Raw genomic sequence first — 24,424 nt, 5'->3', positions numbered from 1 at the left:
GGATTAATAAACAACTATTTAGAACCAGAGAGTTACCGTAAATCGCAAAGAAAACAGAAGCTGCCTCCACTAATTCCAACATCACCTATGCTTAATCTAGTTTTTGTTGTCCTAGGCTACCTGGCTAAAATGCTTGCTTGCTAAGCTAACTTTTTTTTAAAAACCTTTATTTAACTAGGCATGTCAGTTAAATGTTTATTTACAATCACGGCCAAACCAAGACGACTCTGAGCCAATCGTGCACCGCCCTATGGGACTCCCAATCATGGCAGGTTGTGATACAGCCTGGATTCGAACCAGGGTGTCTGTAGTGTCGCCTCTAGCACTGAGATGCAGTGCCTTAGACCACTGCGCTCAGAAGCCCATGGGCAATGATGAGCCAGCTAGTTAACATTAGCCTACTACATCTAGCTACATATTAAACTTCCATCCTCTCAGGCCATGGGCACAATGTATGGCTAATTTAAGATCGGGACAATTTTAGCTAGCTAGCCAGCCACCAGAGGACAACGACACAAAGAGGTTGAAAAAATTCAAGTAGTTTCTGGCAATGAAGTTTGCTTTTGATGTAAAGTCAAATCGGCTTCCCTTGACAATTTGTTTTTTGTGTGCCAGGACCACTCACAGTTGAGCGCAACGCTGATTGGGTATTATTTTCTACTTTAATAAATTATGAAACAGAGACAAAATATGTATTTTTTCTTGGTACATTTTGTCGTGTCTTTAGCATCATTAAAGTGAAGACTGCTATTTTATCAAATCAATTCTCTGTAATTATTATTATGTGATTAAACTAATCATGTAAATGTAATTAACTAGGAAGTCGGGGCACCAAGGAAAATATTCAGATTACAAAGTTATAATTTTCCTAATATAACTTTTCAGATATTTTAATATCTGATCAATTAGTCTTCTAATTAATGAATTATTCTTTACCTCACGTTAGTCTCATTCCAAACGTCGTAAATTGTTGGTTATCTGCACGAACCCAGTCTTTGCTATGAATCATCCATACATCAATTGTCTTAATCATTTATTTTCTAACTAAATAATCACAGAAATGCATAACAAACAGTAGGTATGGTTACAAGGAAATGATAGATGTGCCCTAGTGGGCTAAACCAGTATGGCAGCTTGGTAGACAAAGGGACTGAGAAGGGCACGAAAGGCAAAAGACACTACACAGTTGATAATTAGAATAATTGAAATGCTAATTCTTTGCACATGAACGCTCACGCCGGGAATAATTGCAATCAGTATATATATTTACGCTCAGTGTGTCGTCGTGATCTGTTGGAATCGTCCTTTTCTGTTGGAAAGTTCATCCGAGATTCTTTCTGCATCCCTGGAGTCTTTGGTTAGAATGGATACTTCAGAGTAACATTCAGAAATGTTCTTATAGAATTAGGCAGTTGTCGGTCTTCGTATTCAATGGTACATAATTCCTAGCTGCAGACTAGTAATTAGTATCGAAGATTCTCTTATTCTGTCGGTATCGATAGTCTGAATTTAACCACGTGGTATGGTTAAGAATTCAGCAACCAAGGAATGCATGGTCTCTACTCAAATCTTAGCCCGCTCGGTAATCGAGGTACGCTTGGTCTCAAGGGAATTCCTCCAGGTGGGATATATTCATAACAGTAGAAAGGCTGTCCTATGACGCCAGATCGATGTCTGCTTATGGGGGCGGGCCAATGACTTAGTGAAACTTTAAAGGTAATTGGATTTTTTCACTAAACAGTTTAAAAAATCACATTACATAATTTCAAAGTGTCATCTTTACTCATTCACTTTATACAATAAGATGCAAATCTCATAAGGGAGACTCTTGTATAAACAGAGTTATGGTAATGTGGCTGTATTGTCTCTCGAGGTCACAAACATTAGACAACATGGACCGGTCGTAGCTGGATCCTCCAACGACCGTTTACGCAGTCGCCGAAACATGGATATTGTTCAGTTCTCAAATTGTGAGGAAGAAGTTCCTTTGTTCTACTGTGAACCCTCTCTATACTGCATGAGGGAGAGAGTCTCCTCCAGGTATTTACGACCTGAGATAACAGAACCTGGGTGTAAGGGGAAGAGTGGGGGAAGGCACTCGCTATACCCAAAGAGGGCCACGTCATGACAATATTTTTAGGGAAGCCTGGTTTATCTTGGCACCCATGAATACACACACACCACTGCAACTAGGCACTTGACAGTGAGCAATTTGACCAGTCAGTCAAATACACATGATAGTTGCTTTAATTACCAGAATGTGCTGTTGGACTGAGCTATGTTAAGAACACGGCCAACTACATCAACAATCTGATGCAGAACTTGTTCCAGGATATAGTCACTGCCACCTGGTGAAGTTAGCATAAGCCTTTTTATATGATGGGACCAACTACAATTTAGCATTCTGTCACGTGCAAGTAAATCAACAATTTAAATGGTTGCAAGTAGGGCACCTATGCTTTAAATAAAAATGCAGAACTAACAAACAAATACTCAAGAGTGCCATTCAATAATTTAATCAGGTTGTCAGTTTTGTTAGCAAAATAAATTCCATTCCAGCAAACATGGCACACATGTGTGAAACATTCTGTGACTCTACAGTTGTGTATACATATTTAGTTTCAGATGTTGGTGCTGCTTCCTGATTTGACTTGGCTCAGGAGAGACAGTGGACTTTGGGGTTCAGGTTCTTGTTCTCAGGGTTGTAGGTCGACTGGGCGAAGCAGTTAGTGGCGACACGGTCACACTCACACACTGAGACGTGGCACACGTGGCTGGAGGCTGAGGAGTAAGGACACAGGTTTAGACTCATGATAAACAGTAGCAGACAAAGCTGAAATCTCACCTTCACAACAAAACGTCAGTACATCTGACAATTTCATAAAGCTTGGACAGATTGTATTGTTTATTGCAAATGTCCACAAATTATTTTGTTTCTAGAGTTCAGTTGTTACCTGAACAGGAGACCTGCCCATTAGTGCAAGAGAATCTGTACAGATTGATGTAAGGGTAATCAATGACGGGACGGCAATCTGGAAGATGCCTGCTCGCTTGATAGCAGTGGTCGTGGACCTCACAACACCTGAGTTAAAGAGGAAAAAGTAAAGAGTTTGAGATATACACAGGGCTGTTGTGGTGACCATATTACCGCTATGAGTCATGAAGGCAGTAAAATTCCACGTGACCGTTTAGTCATGTAATTACACTTCTCCAAGCTCTGATGCTGCTGATGGTCATTAGTAGCCTACCAAACTTGCTAACTGCCTGGTACTCAGCACTATTGTCCCACTAATCACTCTGACATCAAAGCAAATGTATTCGAAAATCTAATCAAATACTTAATGTGCTCATGTTGTGCAACATTTCAATAGGCTATGCAATTACACGAGAGAACAGAGTAATGGCCTCTACTAAAAAGAGGAGTACTATATTTATTTTTCAACTGTCCTAATATTGAGATAATTGCTTATCTTCACAGAAGGAGTATAGCCTACCTGGCTGGCATGAAAATAAACCACAGGGAAAAGCATCCTCCATTTGCTATTTAAGTGCATAGATTCCATGAATTTTTTCCCGCTGCCCCCATTTCAATACAGGTGCATGATAACTATCCATTCTAAATTAATTTTCACATATTTAGTATATGTAAAGACAGGATATATAAAAAAAGAAGTGTATATTAAATCAAGAATAGTCTGATGCGTGACAATATTACCCTATCACTTGTGAATGATGCCCAGCATAAGAAACTATGCCTTTTTTCAAAATCAGTCGCACACGTCATATATAGGCTAGGCTATGTTTTAATAAGATTTGTATCACAACTAAAGTGGCCAAATAATGTGCTTAATTTTAAGTTAATTCACTTTACAAGGGGGTGTAGAGCCTAACTGGCATACATAATCAAGGCGTGAGGTTCAAGTTTAGGGAAGATCATTTTCACCATAAAAATGCACCTTTATAATAAAAGCATTACATGCAGAATTGCATTTGCGGTCACTTTTGATAATGGTGTTTTCCGCTAATGGAACAGTCACGCTTATAGCCTACTACCATGTCTATATTGCTGCACTTATAATGTGAAGAAATAGCCTAATAGTTGATCAATATTTTAAGCTAAACGTTCTGATCTGTTGGGTCAGCCACACTGCGTAAAAAAAAAAGTTGTTGATGGTAGTGGTTGTATTAATTTGGGATCTATCGCATCCCACAACTGTCCCAATCCCGAGGGGTGCAATGGTCTAAGGCACTGCATCGCAGTGCCACTAGAGATTCTGGGTTCGAGTCCAAGCTCTGTCGCAGCCGGCCGCGACAGGAGACCCATGGGGCGGCACACAATTAGTTAAGGGAGGGTTTGGCCGACAGGGATGTCCTTGTCCCATCGCGCACTAGCGACTCCTGTGGAGGGCCAGGTGCAGTGCTCGCTGACAGTCGCCAGGTGTACTGCGTTTCCTCCGACACATTGGTGCGTCTGGCTTCTGGGTTAAGTGGGCATTGTGTCAAGAAGCAGTGCAGCTTGGTTGGGTTGTGTTTCAGAGGATACACGGCTCTCGACCGTCGCCTCTCCTGAGTCCATACGGGAGTTGCAGCAATGACACAAGACTAACTTCCAATTGGATACCACAGATTGGGGAGAATTCTTTTTCCCCCCCCCCAATAAAACTGGCCCAGACTGTTTGGAATATTTATTTCTCACACAGAATAGGTCGACTTTTGTACTATGGGGGATAGTAGACTGACATAGGCCAGTGCTTTTTCTGTTCGTTGGGCCTACTCATCTTGTTGAGTAAATGTGGACAGTTCTTCCAATATGCACCTCAGAATTTGTAAGGACGCACGCAGTTGCATCCCCGATGTGCGTCTTCACTTATAGCCTGTATGAAAGACCCGATCACGTGATGAGCCGTGCAGCACTCAGGGAGGAGGACTCAACGGCCACAAAAGGCCTGGATTTTTTAAAGGTGCATTACAGCCACAAAGGGGATTTCACCGTGAAATTCTAGGCATTATCAAATTCTTGTCAAATTGTGAAAAATGTGACTTATGTAGAGTCTACAGCCTGCGTAAAAAAACAACATAGCAGAACGCATGCCTTTCAAGCAACTTCTCTTAAATCATTAAAGGCGGATCATGCGGCTTGAATTAAAAATCAAAACATAGCCCAACATTTGTAGAACAAATTAAGTTACATTAATAACTCTAAATTAAGCATGTAGATGTTCCAAAGGTCTGCATCAGGGGCTTGTATGCTATGTGTGGAAGCCAGGAGACGCTAAATGTGTTTGTTAATTAACGGTCAATTACTGTGAGACCGACAATTATTTGCTTGACAATCACTGGCTGACAAACTTGTGACCACCACAGTCCTAATATACACACACAAAAAAACCTGGTCATGATGTCCAACATAGGTTGAATGAAATTCAGTTACCCATCCAGCTTATCCTTTGGATTTCCAGTCCCCCCCAAGCCACACCAACAGCCGTAGTTATTATACATGAAGGGGTTGACATCAGGCTGGGTGCACTTCATCATTTTGGCAAATTGCAGCAGTGAACCATGAGCCACGTAGGCTGGCAGAAGAAAGAGATGAAGCTATCAGTCACACTACTGCGCATATTCCTGACATTGAGGTTCCATATAACAGAGTTACAGCCCACTGGGCACAGACGTCAATTCAATGCCTATTCCACATTGGTTCAAGGGGGCAACAATCTTCTAATCATAATTAGAACGAGACAGTCTTACCGGTCAGCAGCAACAGGAGGGCGGTTGGATGCATGACAGAGGAAACACCAACTTTACCTCTGATATTGGATGAAGGGAGGCTAAAGAGAACAAGTGATAAGATGAGGGGTTGTGTCATTCAGCCAGGAATCTGAATGACATTTCAGGGTTCAAATACTTTCCTCAGGTGCTAAACTGGTTTACCAAGGATTGCTGCTATCAATAGCCCCATTTATACCTGGTTCTAACATCAGTCCTTTGTCCTGATCACATCCACATTCCGATTGTGCCCATATTTATAGACAGGTGTAGATGATTAGAAGACGCATTGTGATCTTCCTGACCACCTCTGGAAGTAGTCAGATATGCATTGTGTCTGGATAGCTTAGGCTGCGTTTACACACGCAACCCGATTCTGACATTTTTCCACTAATTGGTATTTTGACCAATCACATCAATCTTTTCACATCAGATCTTTTTCCAAGCCGATTGGTCAAAAAACCAATTAGTGCCTGTGTAGACCAGTGTTTCCTAACTCCAGTCCTCGAGTAGCCCCAACAGTACACATTTTAGATGTAGCCCCGGACAAGCACATCGGATTCAACTTGTCATCTAATCATCTAGCCCACAAGACATGCCACCAGAGGTCTCTTCACACTTCCCAAATCCAGAGCAGATTGTGGGAGGAGCACAGTACTAAATAGAGCCGTGACTACGTGGAACTATATTCCACATCAGGTAACTGATGCAAGCAGTAGAAACAGATTTTTTTTAAACCATAAAAGTACACCTTATGGAACAGCGGGGACTGTGAAAGGACACACACGTACATTGTAATATTGTTGTATGGTGGTATCATACATTTTGTTTGTAGCTATATAGTGGTGTATTCTTATATGATGTACTGTTATCTTTTGTTTTGTGTAAGTGCCTTAATGTGTTTAGACCCCAGGAAGAGTAGTGAGGATGGGATCTCTAATAAATACAAAAAATTGTAACCGTTGAGTTTGTCTGGGGCTACAGCAAAAATGTGTGCTGTTGGGTTAATCGAGGACTGGTGTTGGGAAACACTGGTGTAGATGCAACCTTACAGATATAGACTGATCGGAACAGTGAAAGTTTTAAACCATTTAAATAATCTCCACCTGCCCTCTAAAATCGTTGGCAGGTAATGCCATTGACTTATGGCATCAATATGTGTCTTTAAAATAATATCTGTCAAATAACTTACATACAGGGAAGGACCAGGATATCTGGTCACAATGTGGATGGATAAGAGACATGTTTTACTATCATGTGTAGATATAACAGCTATAGTGTATGTGGGCACAATCAGAATGTGGATCAGATCAGGACAAAGGATGTATAGTGTAATATACTATAGTGTAGGTGTTTCCAACCCTGTTCCTGGAGATTAATTAACCTGGTTCAGCTAATTATTAGAATCAGGTGTGCTAGATTAGGGTTGGAGTGAAAACCTACAGGATGGTAGCTCTCCAGGAACAGGTTTGGAGTGACAACCTACAGGATGGTAGCTCTCCAGGAACAGGGTTGGAGTGACAATCTACAGGATGGTAGCTCTCCAGGAACAGGGTTGGAGTGAAAACCTACAGGATGGTAGCTCTCCAGGAACAGAGTTGGAGTGAAAACCTACAGGATGGTAGCTCTCCAGGAACAGGGTTGGCGAGCCCTGCTCTAGTGTAATATTGCTTTCTTAAAGCAGTCATTGTTAGGGTTAAAATAGCATTTTACTGTATCAAATAAATTACTAATATTCTGGAAGGTAAATTTAGACTTTCCCCTAACTTTCTTCCAAAGAACACTGTATTCCAGCAGACAGCTGTGTAAATGACAAAACACATGCTTAAATTCCCACACATTTCCAGTTCATGACTCCAGTCAAGCCTTGTACAATGACTTACTGAGTCTCCTGTCTCTATGCATATAATCCTGTCGCTTGAAAAATAGATTGTGATAAAAATGCGACTTAGACCTGTTAAATAAAACATGTAACCAGTATTGAAATGTGATTCAATGCACCTTTATCACTATACACAGGTAGGTAAGTGTTTATGATAGAGTGTCTGTTTGTGCAGTAACTTGTGAACAATTGTGTACTTTGCATCCGGCACTCTCTGGTAATCATCCAAAGCCCGCCCCTCAAGGCCATGAGTCTATATAAATGATTTGTGTGCTAGGTCATTGATTCTCTTCAACACCAAAATAAGGGCTTCTCACACTGCTGCTGTTAGCCTTCTGTCTGCCAGTCTGAGTATTATTAGGTATACTGTATATTGAGACAGGGCTTTGATGCATTTCAGTAACAGAGCAGTGTAAAGTATAATGACAGTGTTTTCTTGTAATTCATGTCCAGTTCTCCTGAGGAAATATAATTTTAGTTAAGTCAATGTGCACCGCAAGGTATTTGACCCAGTACCTACACAGCACCTCAGTACAGCCGGTTATGTAAAATGCATTTACATTATGCCACAAGTCAGTTTTCTAGAATGAGACCTTGGGTCACCTCCCCATTTCAACCATGCTGCTATACTGTTAAATGTAACTTATTCATTAGAGTTAGAAAAGCAATACTAGTATGTGACCAATATGTCTCAAAATTGTTTGTTTTTCTATATCAGAATGGTCATGTGGATATTTGAACGCTCTGTATGTGGCCCCTCGTGTGTCTCTTAGTGCAGGCGGTGCATGAACCCATCCCATGGGCACTATGGAAGTTCAGGACGATGATTGTCTGTGCCAAGCCTGACAGCTGGCCTGTGCTGGACTATGCTGACATTGGCTGCTACTGTGGGAAGGGCAGCTTGGGCACACCTGTGAATGCACTGGACAGGTATGCAGTCAAAACTTGTATTTTGCAACAGTAACTTTTAGGATGTTCTCGTCATCTGCATCTTGTAGATTGGAGAAATCGCTCTTATTTCCCCCTTAAACTTGCCATGCCATTTACCCGTCCTTCTCTCCCCCCGCAGTGGCCCACCTCCCTGCTTTCTGTTAGTACTGTACTAGCATGTGCTTATCTTGAAATCAATAACTGTCGTGATCCAATGTGTGCCTCTGTTGGTTATTGGTCGGTTTCAAATCTCCCTTATTATTCATATTCACCCACAAATGCCTGAAAAATATCTGATGAAAATAACTCCAAGAAAGATGTTAAATTCTGACATACCAAGCTTTAATCAAACATTCTATGACTAATCTTATGTTATGCACTGTGTGCTTCTTCTGCTCAACAGTCTGGTACAAACCCATGCCATAATGTGTGATGTTTATATAGTCACTGAAAGAAATACATCCTTTCTCCTGTACCCTGAGAATGTCATGTTATCAGTGAAGCAGCACTGGCATAGCTTACAGCACATGGCAAACATGGGTCTATTGGTCATCATTTGCTCACAGACAAGGCACACACACCTCTTGAAGGCCTCCCTTCACAGGAAATAGGGATGTGCAGGTTGTCAGGGTTAGTTTTGGTCCAGGGGGTAATGAAGGTATCTGGTTTCTGTATGGGGTTCCTGCAGTGGAAAATCACATTGTAATGTTCTTTTGTTTTGCAGGCTTTGTATGGCAGAATTCATCAAGCAGATGGATATGAACGAAACCCCAGTAAAAGGGGATACAAAGGTTGAGGTCAATGTGATTAAAAAAAAATAAACCAACTTCACATAATTCCTAATTATTATTATTATTTTAAACGCCTGGGACATAAACCAAAGGCTCTGGGTCTTCCTTTCCTGTGGCGGTCCTCATGAGCCAGTTTCATCACAGCGCTTGATGGTTTTGCGATTGCACTTGAAGAAACTTTCAAAGTTCTTGAAATTTTCTGTATTGACTGACCTTCATGTCTTTAAAGTAATGGACTGTCGTTTCTCTTTGCTTATTTGAGCTGTTCTTGCCCTAATATGGACACGGTCTTTTACCAAATAGAGCTATCTTCTGTATACCGCCCCTAACTTGTCACAACAACTGATTGGCTCAAGCGCATTAAGAAGGAAAGAAATTCCACAAATTAACTTAAGGCACACCTGTTTATTTTATTTAACTGTTAATTGAAATGTAATCCAGGTGACTACCTCATGAAGCTTTGAGGGAATGCCAAGAGTGTGCAAAGCTGTCAAGGCAAAGTGTGGCTACTAAGAATCTCAATAGAAAATCATTTGATTTGTTTAACACTTTCTTTGGTTACCACATGATCCCATATGTGTTATTTCATAGTTTGTCATTGCTACTATTCTACAAGGTAGGAAAGTCAAAAGAAAGAAAAACCCTTGAATGAGTAGGTGTGTCAACTTTTGACTGGTGTGTGTACTTACATACAGTTGAAGTCATTAAAACCCGTTTTTCAACCACCCCACAAATTTCTTGTTAACAAACTATAGTTTGGCAAGATGTTTACGACATTTACTTTGTGCATGACAAGTCATTTTTCCAAACATTTTTATGACAGATTCACTGTATCACAATTCCAGTGGGTCAGAAGTTTACATACACTAAGTTGACTGTGCCTTAAACAGCTTGGAAAATTCCAGAAAATGTCATGGCTTTAGAAGCTTCTGATAGGCTAATGGACATCATTTCAGTCAATTGGAGGTGTACCTGTGGATGTATTTCAAGGCCTACCTTCAAACTTAGTGCTTCTTTGCTTGACATCATGGGAAAATCAAAAGAAATCAGCCAAGACCACACAAAAAAAATTGTAGACTTCCAAAGGTCTGGTTCATCCTTGGAACAATTTCCAAACGCATGAAGGTACCACGTTCATCTGTAGAAACAATAGTACGCAAGTATAAACACCATGGGACCACGCAGCCCTCCTACTGCTCTGGAAGGAAATGCATTCTGTCTCCTAGAGATGAACATACTTTGGTGCAAAAAGTGCAAATCAATCCCAGAACAACAAAAAGGACCTTGTGAAGATGCTGGAGGAAACGGGTACAAAAGTATCTATAGCCACAGTAAAACGAGTCCTATATCGACATAACCTGAAAGGCCGCTCAGCAAGGAAGAAGCCACTGCTCCAAAACAGCCATAAAAAAGCCAGACTGCGGTTTGCAACTGCACATGGGGACAAACATTGTACTTTTTGGGGAAATGTCCTCTGGTTTGATGAAACTAAAATAAAACTGTTTGGCCATAATGACCATAGTTATCAAATCACATTTATTTATATAGCCCTTCTTACATCAGCTGATATATCAAAGTGCTGTACAGAAACCCAGCCTAAAACCCCAAACAGCAAGAAATGCAGGTGTAGAAGCACGGTGGCTAGGAAAAACTCCCTAGAAAGGCCAAAACCTAGGAAGAAACCTAGAGAGGAACCAGGCTATGAGGGGTGGCCAGTCCTCTTCTGGCTGTGCTGGGTGGAGATAACAGAACATGGCCAAGATGTTAAAATGTTCATAAATGACCAGCATGGTCAAATAATAGTAATCACAGTGAACAGGTCAGGGTTCCATAGCCGCAGGGAGAACCGTTGAAACTGGAGCAGCAGCACGGCCAGGTGGACTGGGGACAACAAGGAGTCATCATGCCAGGTAGTCCTGAGGCATGGTCCTAGGGCTCAGGTCCTCTGAGAGAGAGAAAGAAAGAGAGAATTAGAGAGAGAGCATACTTAAATTCACACAGGACACCGGATAAGACAGGAAAAATACTCCAGATATAACAGACTGACCCTAGCCCCCCGACACAAACTACTGCAGCATAAATACTGGAGGCTGAGACAGGAGGGGTCAAGAGACACTGTGGCCCCATCCGATGATACCCCCAGACAGGGCCAAACAGGCAGGATATAACCCCACCCACTTTGCCAAAGCACAGCCCCCACACCACTAGAGGGATATCTTCAACCACCAACTTACCATCCTGAGACAAGGCCGAGTTTTGCCCACAAAGATATCCGCCACGGCACGAACCCGAACAGGAAGACCACGTCAGTGACTCAATACACTCAAGTGACGCACCCCTCCTAGGAACGGCATGGAAGAGCACCAGTAAGCCAGTGACTCAGCCCCTGTAATAGGGTTAGAGGCAGAGAATCCCAGTGGAGAGAGGGGAACCGGCCAGGCAGAGACAGCAAGGGCGGTTCGTTGCTCCAGTGCCTTTCCGTTCACCTTCACATTCCTGGGCCAGACTACACTCAATCATAGGACCCACTGAAGAGATGAGTCTTCAATAAAGACTTAAAGGTTGAGACCGAGTCTGCATCTCTCACATGGGTAGGCAGACCATTCCATAAAAATGGAGCTCTATAGGAGAAAGCCCTGACTCCAGCTGTTTGCTTAGAAATTCTAGGGACAATTAGGAGGCTTGCGTCTTGTGACCGTAGCGTACGTGTAGGTATGTACGGCAGGACCAAATCGGAACGATAGGTAGGAGCAAGCCCATGTAATGCTTTGTAGGTTAGCAGTAAAACCTTGAAATCAGCCCTTGCCTTAACAGGAAGCCAGTGTAGGGAGGCTAGCACTGGAGTAATATGATCAGGATTCTAGCAGCCGTATTTAGCACTAACTGAAGTTTATTTAGTGCTTTATCCGGGTAGCCAGAAAGTAGAGCATTGCAGTAGTCTAACCTAGAAGTAACAAAAGCATGGATTAATTTGTCTGCATCATTTTCGGACAGAACATTTTTGATTTTTGGAATGTTAAGTAAATGGAAAAAGCTGTCCTTGAAACAGTCTTGTTATGTTCATCAAAAGAGAGATCAGGGTCCAGAGTAACGCAGAGGTCCTTCACAGTTTTATTTGAGACAACTGTACGACCATCAAGATTAATTGTCAGATTCAACAGAAGATCTCTTTTTTTCTTGGGACCTAGAACAAGCATCTCTGTTTTGTCCGAGTTTAAAAGTAGAACGTTTGCAGCCATCCACTTCCTTATGTCTGAAACACAGGCTTCTAGCGAGGGCAATTTTGGGGCTTCACCATGTTTCATTGAAATGTACAGCTGTGTGTCATCCGCATAGCAGTGAAAGTTAACATTATGTTTTCGAATGATATCCCCAAGAGGTAAAATATATCGTGAAAACAATAGTGGTCCTAAAACGGAACCTTGAGGAACACCGAAATTTACAGTTGATTTGTCAGAGGACAAACCATTCACAGAGACAAACTGATATCTTTCCGACAGATAAGATCTAAACCAGGACAGAACTTGTCCGTGTAGACCTAGACAAAATTAGGTCCAGAGTATGACTGTGGCAATGAGTAGGTCCAGAGACATGTTGGACAAAACTCACTGAGTCGATGATGGCTCCGAAAGCCTTTTGGAGTGAGTCTGTGGACTTTTCCATGTGAATATTAAAGTCACCAAAAATTAGAATATTATCTGCTATGACTACAAGGTCCGATAGGAATTAAGGGAACTCAATGAGGAACGCTGTATATAGCCCAGTAGGCCTGTAAACAGTAGCTATAAAAAGTGATTGAGTAGGCTGCATAGATTTCATGACTAGAAGCTCAAAAGACAAAAACGTCTGGGTTTTTTTGTAAATTGAAATTTGCTATCGTAAATGTTAGCAACACCTCTGCCTTTGCGGGATGCGTGGGGGATATGGTCACTAGTGTAACCAGGAGGTGAGGCCTCATTTAACACAGTAAATTCATCAGGCTTATTCCATGTGTCAGTCACGCCAATCACATCAAGATTATGATCAGTGATCAGTGATCATTGACTATAACTGCCTTGGAAGTGAGGGATCTAACATTAAGTAGCTCTTATGTTTGGAGGAAAAAGGGGGAGGTTTGCAAGCTGAAGAACACCATCCCAACCGTGAAGCACGGGGGTGGCAGTATCATGTTGTGGGGGTGCTTTTCTGCAGGAGGGACTGGTGCACTTCACAAAATAGATGGTATCATGAGGAAAGGAAAATTATGTGGATATATTGAAGCAACATCTCAAGACATCAGTCAGGAAGTTAAAGCTTGGTCGCAAATGGGTCTTCCAAATGGACAATGACCCCAAGCATACTTCCAAAGTTGTCGCAAAATGGCTTAAGGACAACAAACTCAAGGTATTGGAGTGGCCATCAAAGCCCTGACCTCAATCCCATAGAAAATGTGTGGGCAGAACTGAAAAAGTGTGTGCGGGCAAGGAGGCCTACAAACCTGACTCGGTTACACCAGCTCTGTCAGGAGGAATGGGCCAAAATTAACCCAATTTATTGTGGGAAGCTTGTGGAAGGCTACTCGAAACATTTGACCCAATTTAAACAATTTAAAGGCAATGCTACCAAATACTAATTGAGTGTATGTAAACTTCTGACCCACTGGGAATGTGATGAAAGAAATAAAAGCTGAAATAAATCATTCTCTCTAATATTATTCTGACATTTCACATTCTTAAAATAAAGTGCTGATCCTAACTGACCTAAGACAAGGAATTTTTACTAGGATTAAATGTCAAGAATTGTGAAACTGAGTTTAAATGTATTTGGCTAAAGTGTATGTAAACTTCCGACTTCAACTGTACAAACACAATACCAGTAATGTCTCCCATTATCTCACAGGCAATAACATTAGCTTTTGGCTAGCAACCATACAGATATACAGTGCCTTCGGAAAGTATTCAGACCCCTTGACTTTTTCCACAGTTACGTTACAGCCTTAATCTAAAATGGATTACATAAAAACCTTTCCTCAGCAATCTACACAGAATAGCACATAATGACAAAGTGAAAACAGGTGTTGGTATTTTTGCAAATGTATTCAAAAGAAATACCTTATTTACATAAGTATTCAGACCCTTTGCTATGAGACTCGAAATTGAGCTCAGGTGCTTCCTGTTTCCATCGATCATCCTTGATGTTTCTACAACTTGATTGGAGTCCATCTGTGGTAAATTCAATTGATTGGACATGATTTGGAAAGGCACACACCTGTCTATATAAAAAGGTCCCACAGTTGACAGGGCATGTCAGAGCAAAAACCAAGCCATGAGGACAAAGGAATTGTCAGTAGAGCTCCGAGACAGGATTGCGTGGATGCACAGATCTGGGGAAGGGTACCAAAACATTTCTGCAGCATTGAAGGTTCAAGAACACAGTGACCTCCATCATTCTTAAAGGGAAGAAGTTTGGAACCACCAAGACTCTAGAGATGGCCGCCCGGCCAAACTGAGCAATCGGGGGAGAAGGGAGGTGACCAAGAACCTGATGGTCATGGACAGAGCTCTAGATTTCTTCTGTAGAGATGGTTGTCCTTCTGGAAGGTTCTTCCATCTCTGCAGCACTCCACCAATCAGGCCTTTATGGTAGTGGCCAGACGGAAGCCACCCATCAGTAAAAGGCACACGACAGTCTGCTTGGAATTTGCCAAAAGGCACCTAAAGACTCTCAGACCATGAGAAACAAGATTCCCTGATCTGATGAAACCAAGATTGAACTGTTTGGCCTGAATGCCAAGTGTCATGTCTGAAGAAAACCTTGCACCATCCCTACGGTGAAGCATGGTTGTGGCAGCATCATGCTGTGGGGATATTTTTTCAGTATCAGGGACGGGCAAAGATCGAGGCAAAGTTGAACGGCGAAAAGTAGAGAGATCCTTGATGAAAACCTGCTCAGGACCTCAGACTGGGGCGAAGGTTCACCTTCCAACAGGACAATGACCCTAAGCACACAGCCAAGACAACGCAGGAGTGGCTTCGGGACAAGTCTCTGAATGTCCAAGAAGCCCAGCCAGAGCCCGGATTTGAACACGATCTCTGGAGAAACCTCAAAATAGCTGTTCAGAAACACTCCCGATCCAACCTGACAGAGCTTGAGAGGATCTGCAGAGAAGAATGGGAGAAACTCCCTAAATACAGTTGTCAAGCTTGTAGCGTCATTCCCAAGAAGACTCGAGGCTGCCAAAGGTGCTACAACAAAGTACTGAGTAAAGGGTCTGAATACCTATGTAAATGTGATCCGTTTTTTTTATACATTTGCAAACATTTCTAAACCTGTTTTTTGCTAGGTCATTATGGGGTTTTAAACGATTTAATACATTTTTGAATAAGGCTGTAACGTAACAAAATGTGGAAAAAGTCAAGGGGTCTGAATACTTTCCAAATACACTAACTGGCATTCTAACGCTGTGGTATAAGAACATCTTTATGAGTGTTATAATGTATTGTTCAGGTAAGTACCTACCAAGGAATGCTGCCATATAAGTGAACAGCCTTTGTAAAAGCTCTGGTCCGACGGTGTGTCATCATGGACCACTCCTGCATCACTTCCTCCTTGGACCTAATGTGGTGGACCATTTTAAGTAGTCCCTTTCTGTGTAGACAATGAAATTAAATGTATCACAAAATACAGTGCTAAAGGGCTTGCCACTGGCCGTACCCCGTGAGCCTAGGCAGTATATGAAGGGAGACCTATGGCAACAACACAAAAATGGTACAAACATTGGTAAGGGCAGATAACAGCCAAAATAGGCTGAGACAATGCACATCAGGACAAGAGGGATATCACAACACCACATAATGGGGAAATCTGTTGGCAACAATGAAAAACATTGTAAAAGCAGGCATATGGGACAAAGTATCACTGGGTAAAAACTGGTTGAATCAACATGGAAACCGAACTGGATTTGCAAAAAGCCATCAACGTCAGGGCATTTGGTATTTTTTTCCGCACTCAACTTTTAACCTAAATCCAATGACATGGTGAAATGTTTTGTTAGGGTTCACGTTGAATTCACATTGAATTCACATTGACCCCCCCCCAAAGGGGTGGTATACATTTTAAATATCAATTAAAAAGACAAAACTGTCATTGAACATAGACATGGATATGAGCACCAAAAGTAATAATAACAACATACCCTCAGGTAGTTGCAGAGGGCTGTGGCTGACATTCTCTCTGGCCCATCAGTACGCTTCTTAATCTCCTTCAAACTGATGCTGTACGTCCTTCTTTAACCCGTAATGTCCAGAATCCCCATCACTTGAATGCTTTCAAAAGAGAAGTAAGAGCGTTTAAATCCACACAAAAAGTGTTTAATCCATGCTTTTCTGGTATGTAGCCTACAGTAACCTATAGTATTCTTAAGGGATAAACACAGACCATCTACATTATCTGGAAATAATGGACAAGATAGTAGGGACGACACGCCATATGTTTTAGGTATTCAAGGCCCTGCAACAGACTAACATCCTGTCCAGGAGGTGTACTTGTACATCAAGCAGCCTCATGCTACAGAAACAGGAGATAGGCTGCCTTTTAAAAAAAAAATGTAATCTAGATAATTTATTGTGTAGAACCATCTACATACCAGCACTCCTCTGTGCATCCTCTGCCAGCTGAATCATCTCCTGCTCCTCGGGGCTTATGTTCTCTGCAATTAAAACACGTCCTTGGTCACCAGTAAATCAAGGTTTCTTATTATTCCTGGTCTTTGAGATGTTTGAACATGTTGTTCCAGTCCAGCAGTGACACATTGATAAACCAATTAAGGGCTTGATACTAAGCTTGTCAGGCTGTGACAGTCCTGGCATATCATACATAACTAGCTAGTTAGCTGTATGTTCTAGTTAGCTAGATAAAACATTCATGAAGAATGGGCAAGAGCTACCGTATAGCTCAGCAAGTATTCAAAACGCAAAACAGTCTCCTAGGTTCGCCCATGGCTAGTTAACGTTACCTTGCAGCAAACGTAGTTAGTTATAGCTAATCTACTGAGTAGTTTCAGCCTTAGTTTACCATTCATTTTACAATTACGTTTTTACGTTAATATTTATTAGTGTACTTACAATCGCTAATAAACGTAAGAAATTGATATAGCTAAATGTATGCAAAGGTGAAATTACTGTAGCTAGCTAGCAAGCTACATACCGGTTGGCTCCATGTTCATGTTGTGCGGAATAAAATTCTGCGCACTGATTGGTTTGACTCTAAAAAATAATGCTGCGCAGTGATTGGTTTGAATGTACCCTGGGTACGCTCTGAACTGACCGTCTACGGTGGAGCCCCATTAGAAGAGCACGTTTCCCTCTACATCACTTCCGTTCATCTGATCAGTCAGAAAGACTGCGAAAATGGTGTCTTTTGGAAGAATTTCGCAAGCTCTCCTACGGTCCTCAATGATCCAGACCCGTCAACTCTCTGCCTCAGCGGCCCATAGTCATGGGGAGCAAACAGGTAAGCCCACACAAACATTTCTCAGAGGAAACGATTTAGTAATGACAAGCCATAAACAGTTGTTTGAAGGACATAACGTAGTGACCTTGCTAGTTAGCTAACGTAACGTTAGCGCGAGGCAGCATAACAGCGAACTTTACTAATGTAACTACTAGTTAAGTTAACGTTAACTACAGGAACTTGGCAAATCAACCACATACACTGGAGTCGTTGGCAATTCAAGTCCCACCTATACCCATCCTATACTAGCCAGATGGCTAGCTACACTACATGACCTAAAAGTATGACACCTGCTCATCGAACATCTCATTCCACAATCATGGGCATTAATATGGAGTTGGTCCCCCCTTTGCTGCTATAATTGCTTCCACTCTTCTGGGAAGGCTTTCCACTAGATGTTGAAACATTGCTTCCTGGACTTGCTTCCATTCAGCCACAAGCATTAGTGAGGTTGGGCAATTTGGCCTGGCTCACAGTCGGCGTTCCGATTCATCCCAAAGGTGTTTGATGGGGTTGAGTTCAGGGCTCAGTGCTTTCCAGTCAAGTTATTCCACACTGATTGACAAATTTCTGTATGGACCTCGCTTTGTGCACAGGGGAATTGTCATGTTGAAACAGGAAAGGGCCTTCCCCAATCTGCTGCCACAAAGTTGGAAGCACAGAAGTGTCTAGAATGTCATTGTATGCTGTAGCATTACAATTTCCCTTCACTGGAACTAAGGGACCTAGCCCGAACCATTATTCCTCATCCAAACTTTACAGTTGGCACTATGCATTGGGGCAGGTAGCGTTCTCCCGCCATCCGCCAAACCCATATTCATCTGTCAGACTGCCAGATGGGAGCGTGATTCATCACTCCAGAGAGCAATGGTGGCGAGCTTTACACAACTCCAGCCGACGCTTGGCATTGCGCATGGAGATCTTAGACTAACAGTTCTTGTGCTGACGTTGCTTCCAGAGGCAGTTTGGAACTCTGTAGTGAGTGTTGCAAACAAGGAGAGACGATTTTTACACGCTTCAGCACTCGGTGTCCCTGTTGTAAGCTTCACAATAACAGCACTTACAGTTGACCAGCAGAAATGTTATTTACTAACTTGTTGAGAAGGTGGCATCCTATGACGGTGCCATGTTGAAAGTCACTGAGCTCGTCAGTAAGGCCATTCTACTGCCAATGTTTGTCTATGGAGATTGCATGGCTGTGTGCTAAATTTTTATACACCTGTCATCAATGGGTGTGGCTGAAATGGCAGCATCAACAAATTTGGGGGGGGGGGGGGGGGTGTCGACCGATTTATGATTTTTCAACGCCGGTACCAATTATTGGAGGACCCAAAAAAAGCCGATACCGATTAATTTGTAATAATGACAATTACAACAATACTGAATGAACAATGAACACTTATTTTAACTTAATATAATACATCAAAATCAATTTAGCCTCAAATAAATAATGAAACATGTTCAATTTGGTTTAAATAATGCAAAAAGTGTTGGAGAAGAAAGTAAAAGTGCAATATGTGCCATGTAAGAAAGCTAACGTTTAAGTTCCTTGCTCAGAACATGAGAACATATGAAAGCTCGTGGTTCCTTTTAACATGAGTCTTCAATATTCCCAGGTAAGAAGTTTTAGGTTGTAGTTATTATAGGAATTATAGGACTATTTCTCTCTATACGATTTCTATTTCATATACCTTTGACTATTGGATGTTCTTATAGGCACTTCAGTATAGCTTCCGTACCTCTCCTCGCTCCTACCTGGGCTCGAACCAGGAGCACATTGAACAGCCACCCACGAAGCAGCCTTACCCATGCAGAGCAAGGGGAACAACTACTCCAAGTCTCAGAGCGAGTGACTTTTGAAATGCTATTAGCGCGCAACCCGCTAACTAGCTAGCCATTTCACATCGGTTACAGCAGCCTAATCTTGGGAGTTGATAGGCTTGAAGTCATAAACAGCGCAATGCTTGAAGCATTGCGAAGAGCTGCTGGTAAAACGCACGAAAGTGCTGTTTGAATGAATGCTTACGAGCCTGCTGGTGCCTACCACCGCTCAGTCAGACTGCTCTATCAAATCATAGACTTGATTATAACATAATAACACACAGAAACACGAGCCTTAGGTCATTAATATGGTCGAATCCAGAAACTATCATCTCAAAAACAAAACGTTTTTTCTTTCAGTGAAATACGGAACCGTTCTGTATTTTATCTAATGGGTGGCATCCCTAAGTCTAAATATTCCTGTTACATTGCACAACCTGCAATGTTATGTCAATTATGTAAAATTCTGGCAAATTAGTTCGCAACGAGCCAGGCGGCCCAAACTGTTGCATATACCCTGACTCTGCGTGCAATGAACGCATGAGAAGTGAGAATTTCACCTGGTTAATATTGCCTGCTAACCTGGATTTCTTTCAGCTAAATATGCAGGTTTAAAAATATATACTTGTGTATTGATTTTAAGAAAGACATTGATGTTTATGGTTAGGTACACGTTGGAGCAATGAGTCCTTTTTCGCGAATGCGCACCTCATCGATTATATGCAATGCAGGACAGGCTAGATAAACTTGTAATCATCAACCATGTGTAGTTAACTAGTGATTATGATTGATTGTTTTTCATAAGATAAGTTTAATGCTAGTTAGCAACTTACCTTGGCTTCTTACTGCATTCGCGTAACAGGCAAGCTCCTCGTGGAGTGCAATGTAAAGCAGGTGGTTAGAGCGTTGGACTAGTTAACCGTAAGGTTGCAAGATTGAATCCCCGAGTTGACAAGGTAAATATCTGTCGGTCTGCCCCTGAACAAGGCAGTTAACCCACCGTTCCTAGGCCGTCATTGAAAATAAGTGTTCTTAACTGACTTGCCTAGTTAAATAAGTGCGTAAAAAAAAAAGACAAATCGGTGTCCAAAAATAACGATTGTTATGAAAACTTGAAATCGGCCCTAATTAATCGGCCATTCCGATTAATCGGTCAACCTCTAGTATACACTACCGTTCAAAAGTTTGGGTTCACTTAGAAATTTCCTTGTTTTTGAAAGAAAAACAAAAAAGAAATTGTCAATTTTTTTTAAATGACATCAAATTGATCAGAAATACAGTGTAGACATTGTTAATGATCTAAATGACTATTGTAGCTGGAAACTGCTTTTTTTTTTTACTGAATATCTACAGAGGCCAGTTATCAGCAACCATTTCCTGTGTTCCAATGGCACGTTGAGTTAGCTAATCCAAGTTTATAATTTTAAAAAACGAATTGATCATTAGAAAACCCTTTTGCAACTATGTTAGCGCAGCTGAAAACTGTTCTGATTAAATAAGCAATTAAACTGGCCTTCTTTAGACTAGTTGAGTATCTGGAGCGTCAGCATTTGTGTGTTCGATTACTGCGTGCCCACATACAGCTTAGAGGGAACATTGGTCAGAACGCTATCATGGTTAGAGTTTGTACGCTTGAAGGATGGCCAGCATTAGGTTGAGTAAATCAATGGAGGCAAGAGAAAAAGTGGTCAAAAATCTGCACAATGTATTCTGTGCAAGAATTGAGCCTGACTGGTAGCCAGTAGCCTTACTTTCCCGTTGAACTCATCTTTCTTCTCAAATCTGCAGGACATAAAACAAGAGGTAAGATGGATATCGATTTGAGACGTGCCATGTAGTATTTTCATATTAATTTCAAACTCCTGTTATTTTTAAGTTCTCACAAATTTGAGTATCTCTGTGAAATGTCAACTGAGCACTGTGTATACCAAGCTTTTTATTTTCAATACCTTTTACATTTTAATTCAGCTCGTCATGCTAATTTAGCTTTTTGCGACCAGCAGAAACAACTTTGAAGACAACGACCATAAAATGTAAAATCCTCAAGTTGTTATGAGAAACATGCACCGTTATGTCAGAGCTCTGTGCTTATGATCGGATGTATTATGAAATCTGACTATTTGGATAAAGTGCATTCGGGAAGTATTCAAACACCTTCCCCTTTTCAAAATGTTACGTTACAGCCTTATTCTAAAATTGAGGATTCTTTTTTATTTAATCACACACACTACCCCATAATGACAAAGCAAAAACAGGTTTGACATTTTTGCAAATGTATAAATAACATGCCTTATTTACATAAGTATTCCGAGCCTTTGCTATGAGACTCAAATTGATCATCCTTGAGATGTTTCTACTTGATTGGAATCCACCTGTGGTAAGTTCAATTGATTGGAAATTATTTGGAAAGGGGCATACCGGGCTATATGAAGTCCCACAGTTGACAGTGCATTTCAGAGCAAAAACCAAGCCATGAGGTCGAAGGATTTGTCAGTAGAGCTCCGAGACAGGATTGCATGGAGGCACAGATCTGGGGAAGGACACCAAAAAATGTCTACAGCATTGAAGGTCGCCAAGAAAACAGTGGCCTCCATCATTCTTAAATGGAAGAACTTTGGAACCACCCAGTCTCTCTTCCTAGAGATGGCCGCCCGGCCAAACTGAGCAATCGGGGGAGAAGGGCCTTGGCCAGGGAGGTGACCAAGAACCCAATGGTCACTGACATAGCTCCAGAGTTCCTCTGTGGAGAACCTTCCAGAAGGACAACCATCTCTGCACCACTCCACCAATCAGGCCTTTATGGTAGTGGCCAGACGGAAGCCACTCCTCAGTTAAAGGCGCGTGACAGACCACTTGGAGTTTGCCAAAAGGCACCTAAAGACTCAGACCATGAGAAACAAGATTCTCTGGTCTGATGAAACCAAGATTGAACTCTTTGGCCTGAATGCCAAGCGTCATGTCTGGAGGAAACCTGGCACCATCCTTATGGTGACGCATGAATACTGCAGCTCTGATTGGTTATGGCTCACCAGTCTGTGTAGAGTATGGGCCTGAGTCATGCCTGTCAATGCAATAGAATCCTACTCCAATGCGCTCTGCATACAAGAATTTCTTACATAGTTTTGGTATGTTTCATTGAAAGTGGCTAATATTTAATTAATTCAAGAGGTAAACATTGAGTGTTAACTATAGGGGAAAACTAGAAAGTTGACTGAAGTGCAATCTCGTGCTTCTCTGTGTGGGCTGATATTTATTTTGCATGGCAGTCCCGGGGAAGCTGTGTGCCCGCAAGTCAGAGGGAACATTGCTGATAGGTACTTAGTGCAGTAGGAGGCCGTTCCTTCTCTTTCTAGAACAAGATGTCCCTGCTGCGTATCGACCTTGTACCAACGAACCTGCGGTTTTATACTTGTAGAGTCAATGCTTGTCAGTGGCCGAGAACTTGACTTTGAGCCAATCGGAAAGCACAAACCTCCATGTGGGGAGCTGAGAGAAGTGACGAGAAATTAGAGGGCACTTTTCTGTGTAATCCAGCCCCATTTCATCAGAATTATTCTAACTAAGCAAAGCAAACAAAACTTTATCAAGTCTGTACATAGCTATGTAAAATAAGTTGTTTTGTGCTTGGAGGATTTTTTTGTTGTTGGTTGTGTTCAGTATGATACTGTGCACATGCTCATTAGCAAGCTAGCTTTAGCTAGCTAACTAAACTGAGCCAGGCATTCACACACATTTCATATGAAACGATTTGGGTGGTAAGTGCAGCACAATGATTTACCAAGATAGCTACCTAGCAATAAATAATGACGAATAAAACATTTAATTCACTCCAATTTCCCATACTGCCAGTTTGCTTTCTAGCTAATGTTTGCTAAACGGTTCACATCGCCATTTAGCACAACATAGCTAGCTAATTTCTCCACTGACTCAACAGCTAACAGGCAGCTGCTTCATTAAAAAATGAATCCAAAGATCAAATGTTTTGCTTAAGTGTAAATAAAGCCTTTGCTTCAGTGTTACTCATCAAATTCATTTTGTTCTTTGTTTCTTCTCCAGCCAGAACATGGAAGATCCTCTCCTTTGTAGTTGCCCTTCCGGGGGTTGCAGTGTGTATGTTGAACATGTACCTGAAGATGCAGCAACATGCTGCACACCATGTGGAACCTGAGTTCGTACCTTACAGCCACCTTCGCATTCGCAGCAAGGTCTGATTCAAGTTTAAAAATGTTTTATGGCAAAATACTAAATGCATCCAGTTATTTTTGCAAAACGCCTATGATCGTATAGTTTTTGGTATTAGTCTCTGTAATTTTGCCTGGAGTATTTACACATTTTAATGTGTCCCCTGTTAGTTGAATTTTCATGATGTTAACTTGACTCGTCTCTCACCAGCGTTTCCCATGGGGTGATGGCAACAAGAGCCTGTTCCACAACCCTGAAGTCAATGCCCTCCCTGATGGCTATGAAGGACGTGAAGAGTAATCTCTTCTTCCAGACTACCTCACACACTGGGACCAGTGTCTTCCCTCAATTCTTTACTCTGTTACTAGACCACACTCTTAAAACAATTTACGCTCCTCTATTCCATTATGTTTAACTATGCACACAAGGGACACAATGATAGTAAAACCTATCTGGACCATTTAACACAATGTGCTTAAACTTAACTAAAATAAATATTACCAAAATGTGTTTGTCATTATTAACTCATGTACACTATCAGGTGGTTTGTCTCTTTCTCTAC

At 41.6% G+C, this 24,424-nt stretch overlaps 2 protein-coding genes and 1 long non-coding RNA gene across 4 annotated transcripts; 1 reads left to right on the top strand and 2 right to left on the bottom strand.

Annotated features, from left to right (window-relative positions):
- Positions 1–2,498: 2,498 nt before the first annotated feature.
- Positions 2,499–6,010, bottom strand: LOC106579941 (phospholipase A2, minor isoenzyme). Its single transcript, XM_014160365.2, has 4 exons — positions 5,749–6,010; positions 5,432–5,573; positions 2,955–3,082; positions 2,499–2,781 (listed from the first exon to the last, which is right to left on the bottom strand). The coding sequence occupies exons 1-4, from the start codon at positions 5,864–5,866 to the stop codon at positions 2,657–2,659; spliced, it is 513 nt and encodes a 170-aa protein (XP_014015840.1). The 5' UTR covers positions 5,867–6,010; the 3' UTR covers positions 2,499–2,656.
- A 5,213-nt stretch (positions 6,011–11,223) lies between these two features.
- On the bottom strand, positions 11,224–17,646 carry LOC106579943 (uncharacterized). Of its 2 annotated transcripts, none has more exons than XR_001322773.2 (5): positions 17,554–17,646; positions 16,994–17,056; positions 16,544–16,673; positions 15,868–15,996; positions 11,224–11,314 (listed from the first exon to the last, which is right to left on the bottom strand). It is a non-coding gene; the product is annotated as an uncharacterized lncRNA (long non-coding RNA). The 2 variants fall into 2 exon arrangements; XR_001322774.2 differs by lacking the exon at positions 11,224–11,314 and adding an exon at positions 14,797–15,506.
- Positions 17,646–24,368, top strand: cox6a1 (cytochrome c oxidase subunit 6A1). The gene is made up of 3 exons (XM_014160366.2): positions 17,646–17,859; positions 23,737–23,885; positions 24,073–24,368. Exons 1-3 carry the CDS (start codon positions 17,757–17,759, stop codon positions 24,160–24,162), a joined length of 342 nt encoding a protein of 113 aa, XP_014015841.1. The 5' UTR covers positions 17,646–17,756; the 3' UTR covers positions 24,163–24,368.
- The last annotated feature ends 56 nt before the right edge of the window (positions 24,369–24,424 follow it).

This window comes from Salmo salar, chromosome ssa20, assembly GCF_905237065.1.
Source record: "Salmo salar chromosome ssa20, Ssal_v3.1, whole genome shotgun sequence".
Lineage (NCBI taxonomy): Eukaryota > Metazoa > Chordata > Actinopteri > Salmoniformes > Salmonidae > Salmo > Salmo salar.
The sequence above is the reverse complement of the archived record's forward strand: the minus strand, read 5'-3'. Positions and strand labels throughout refer to the sequence as shown.

Bases quoted from the DNA above. Each gene is read 5' to 3' on its own strand.
- LOC106579941 (XM_014160365.2), bottom strand. From the start codon at position 5,866: ATGACACAACCCCTCATCTTATCACTTGTTCTCTTTAGCCTCCCTTCA. The intron at 5,574-5,748 runs GTAAGACTGTCT...TTCTTCTGCCAG, and splicing joins CCTCCTGTTGCTGCTGACCG to CCTACGTGGCTCATGGTTCA. The intron at 2,782-2,954 runs GTAACAACTGAA...CTTACTCCTCAG, and splicing joins TGGGCAGGTCTCCTGTTCAG to CCTCCAGCCACGTGTGCCAC.
- cox6a1 (XM_014160366.2), top strand. From the start codon at position 17,757: ATGGTGTCTTTTGGAAGAATTTCGCAAGCTCTCCTACGGTCCTCAATG. The intron at 17,860-23,736 runs GTAAGCCCACAC...TTTCTTCTCCAG, and splicing joins TAGTCATGGGGAGCAAACAG to CCAGAACATGGAAGATCCTC. The intron at 23,886-24,072 runs GTCTGATTCAAG...GTCTCTCACCAG, and splicing joins ACCTTCGCATTCGCAGCAAG to CGTTTCCCATGGGGTGATGG.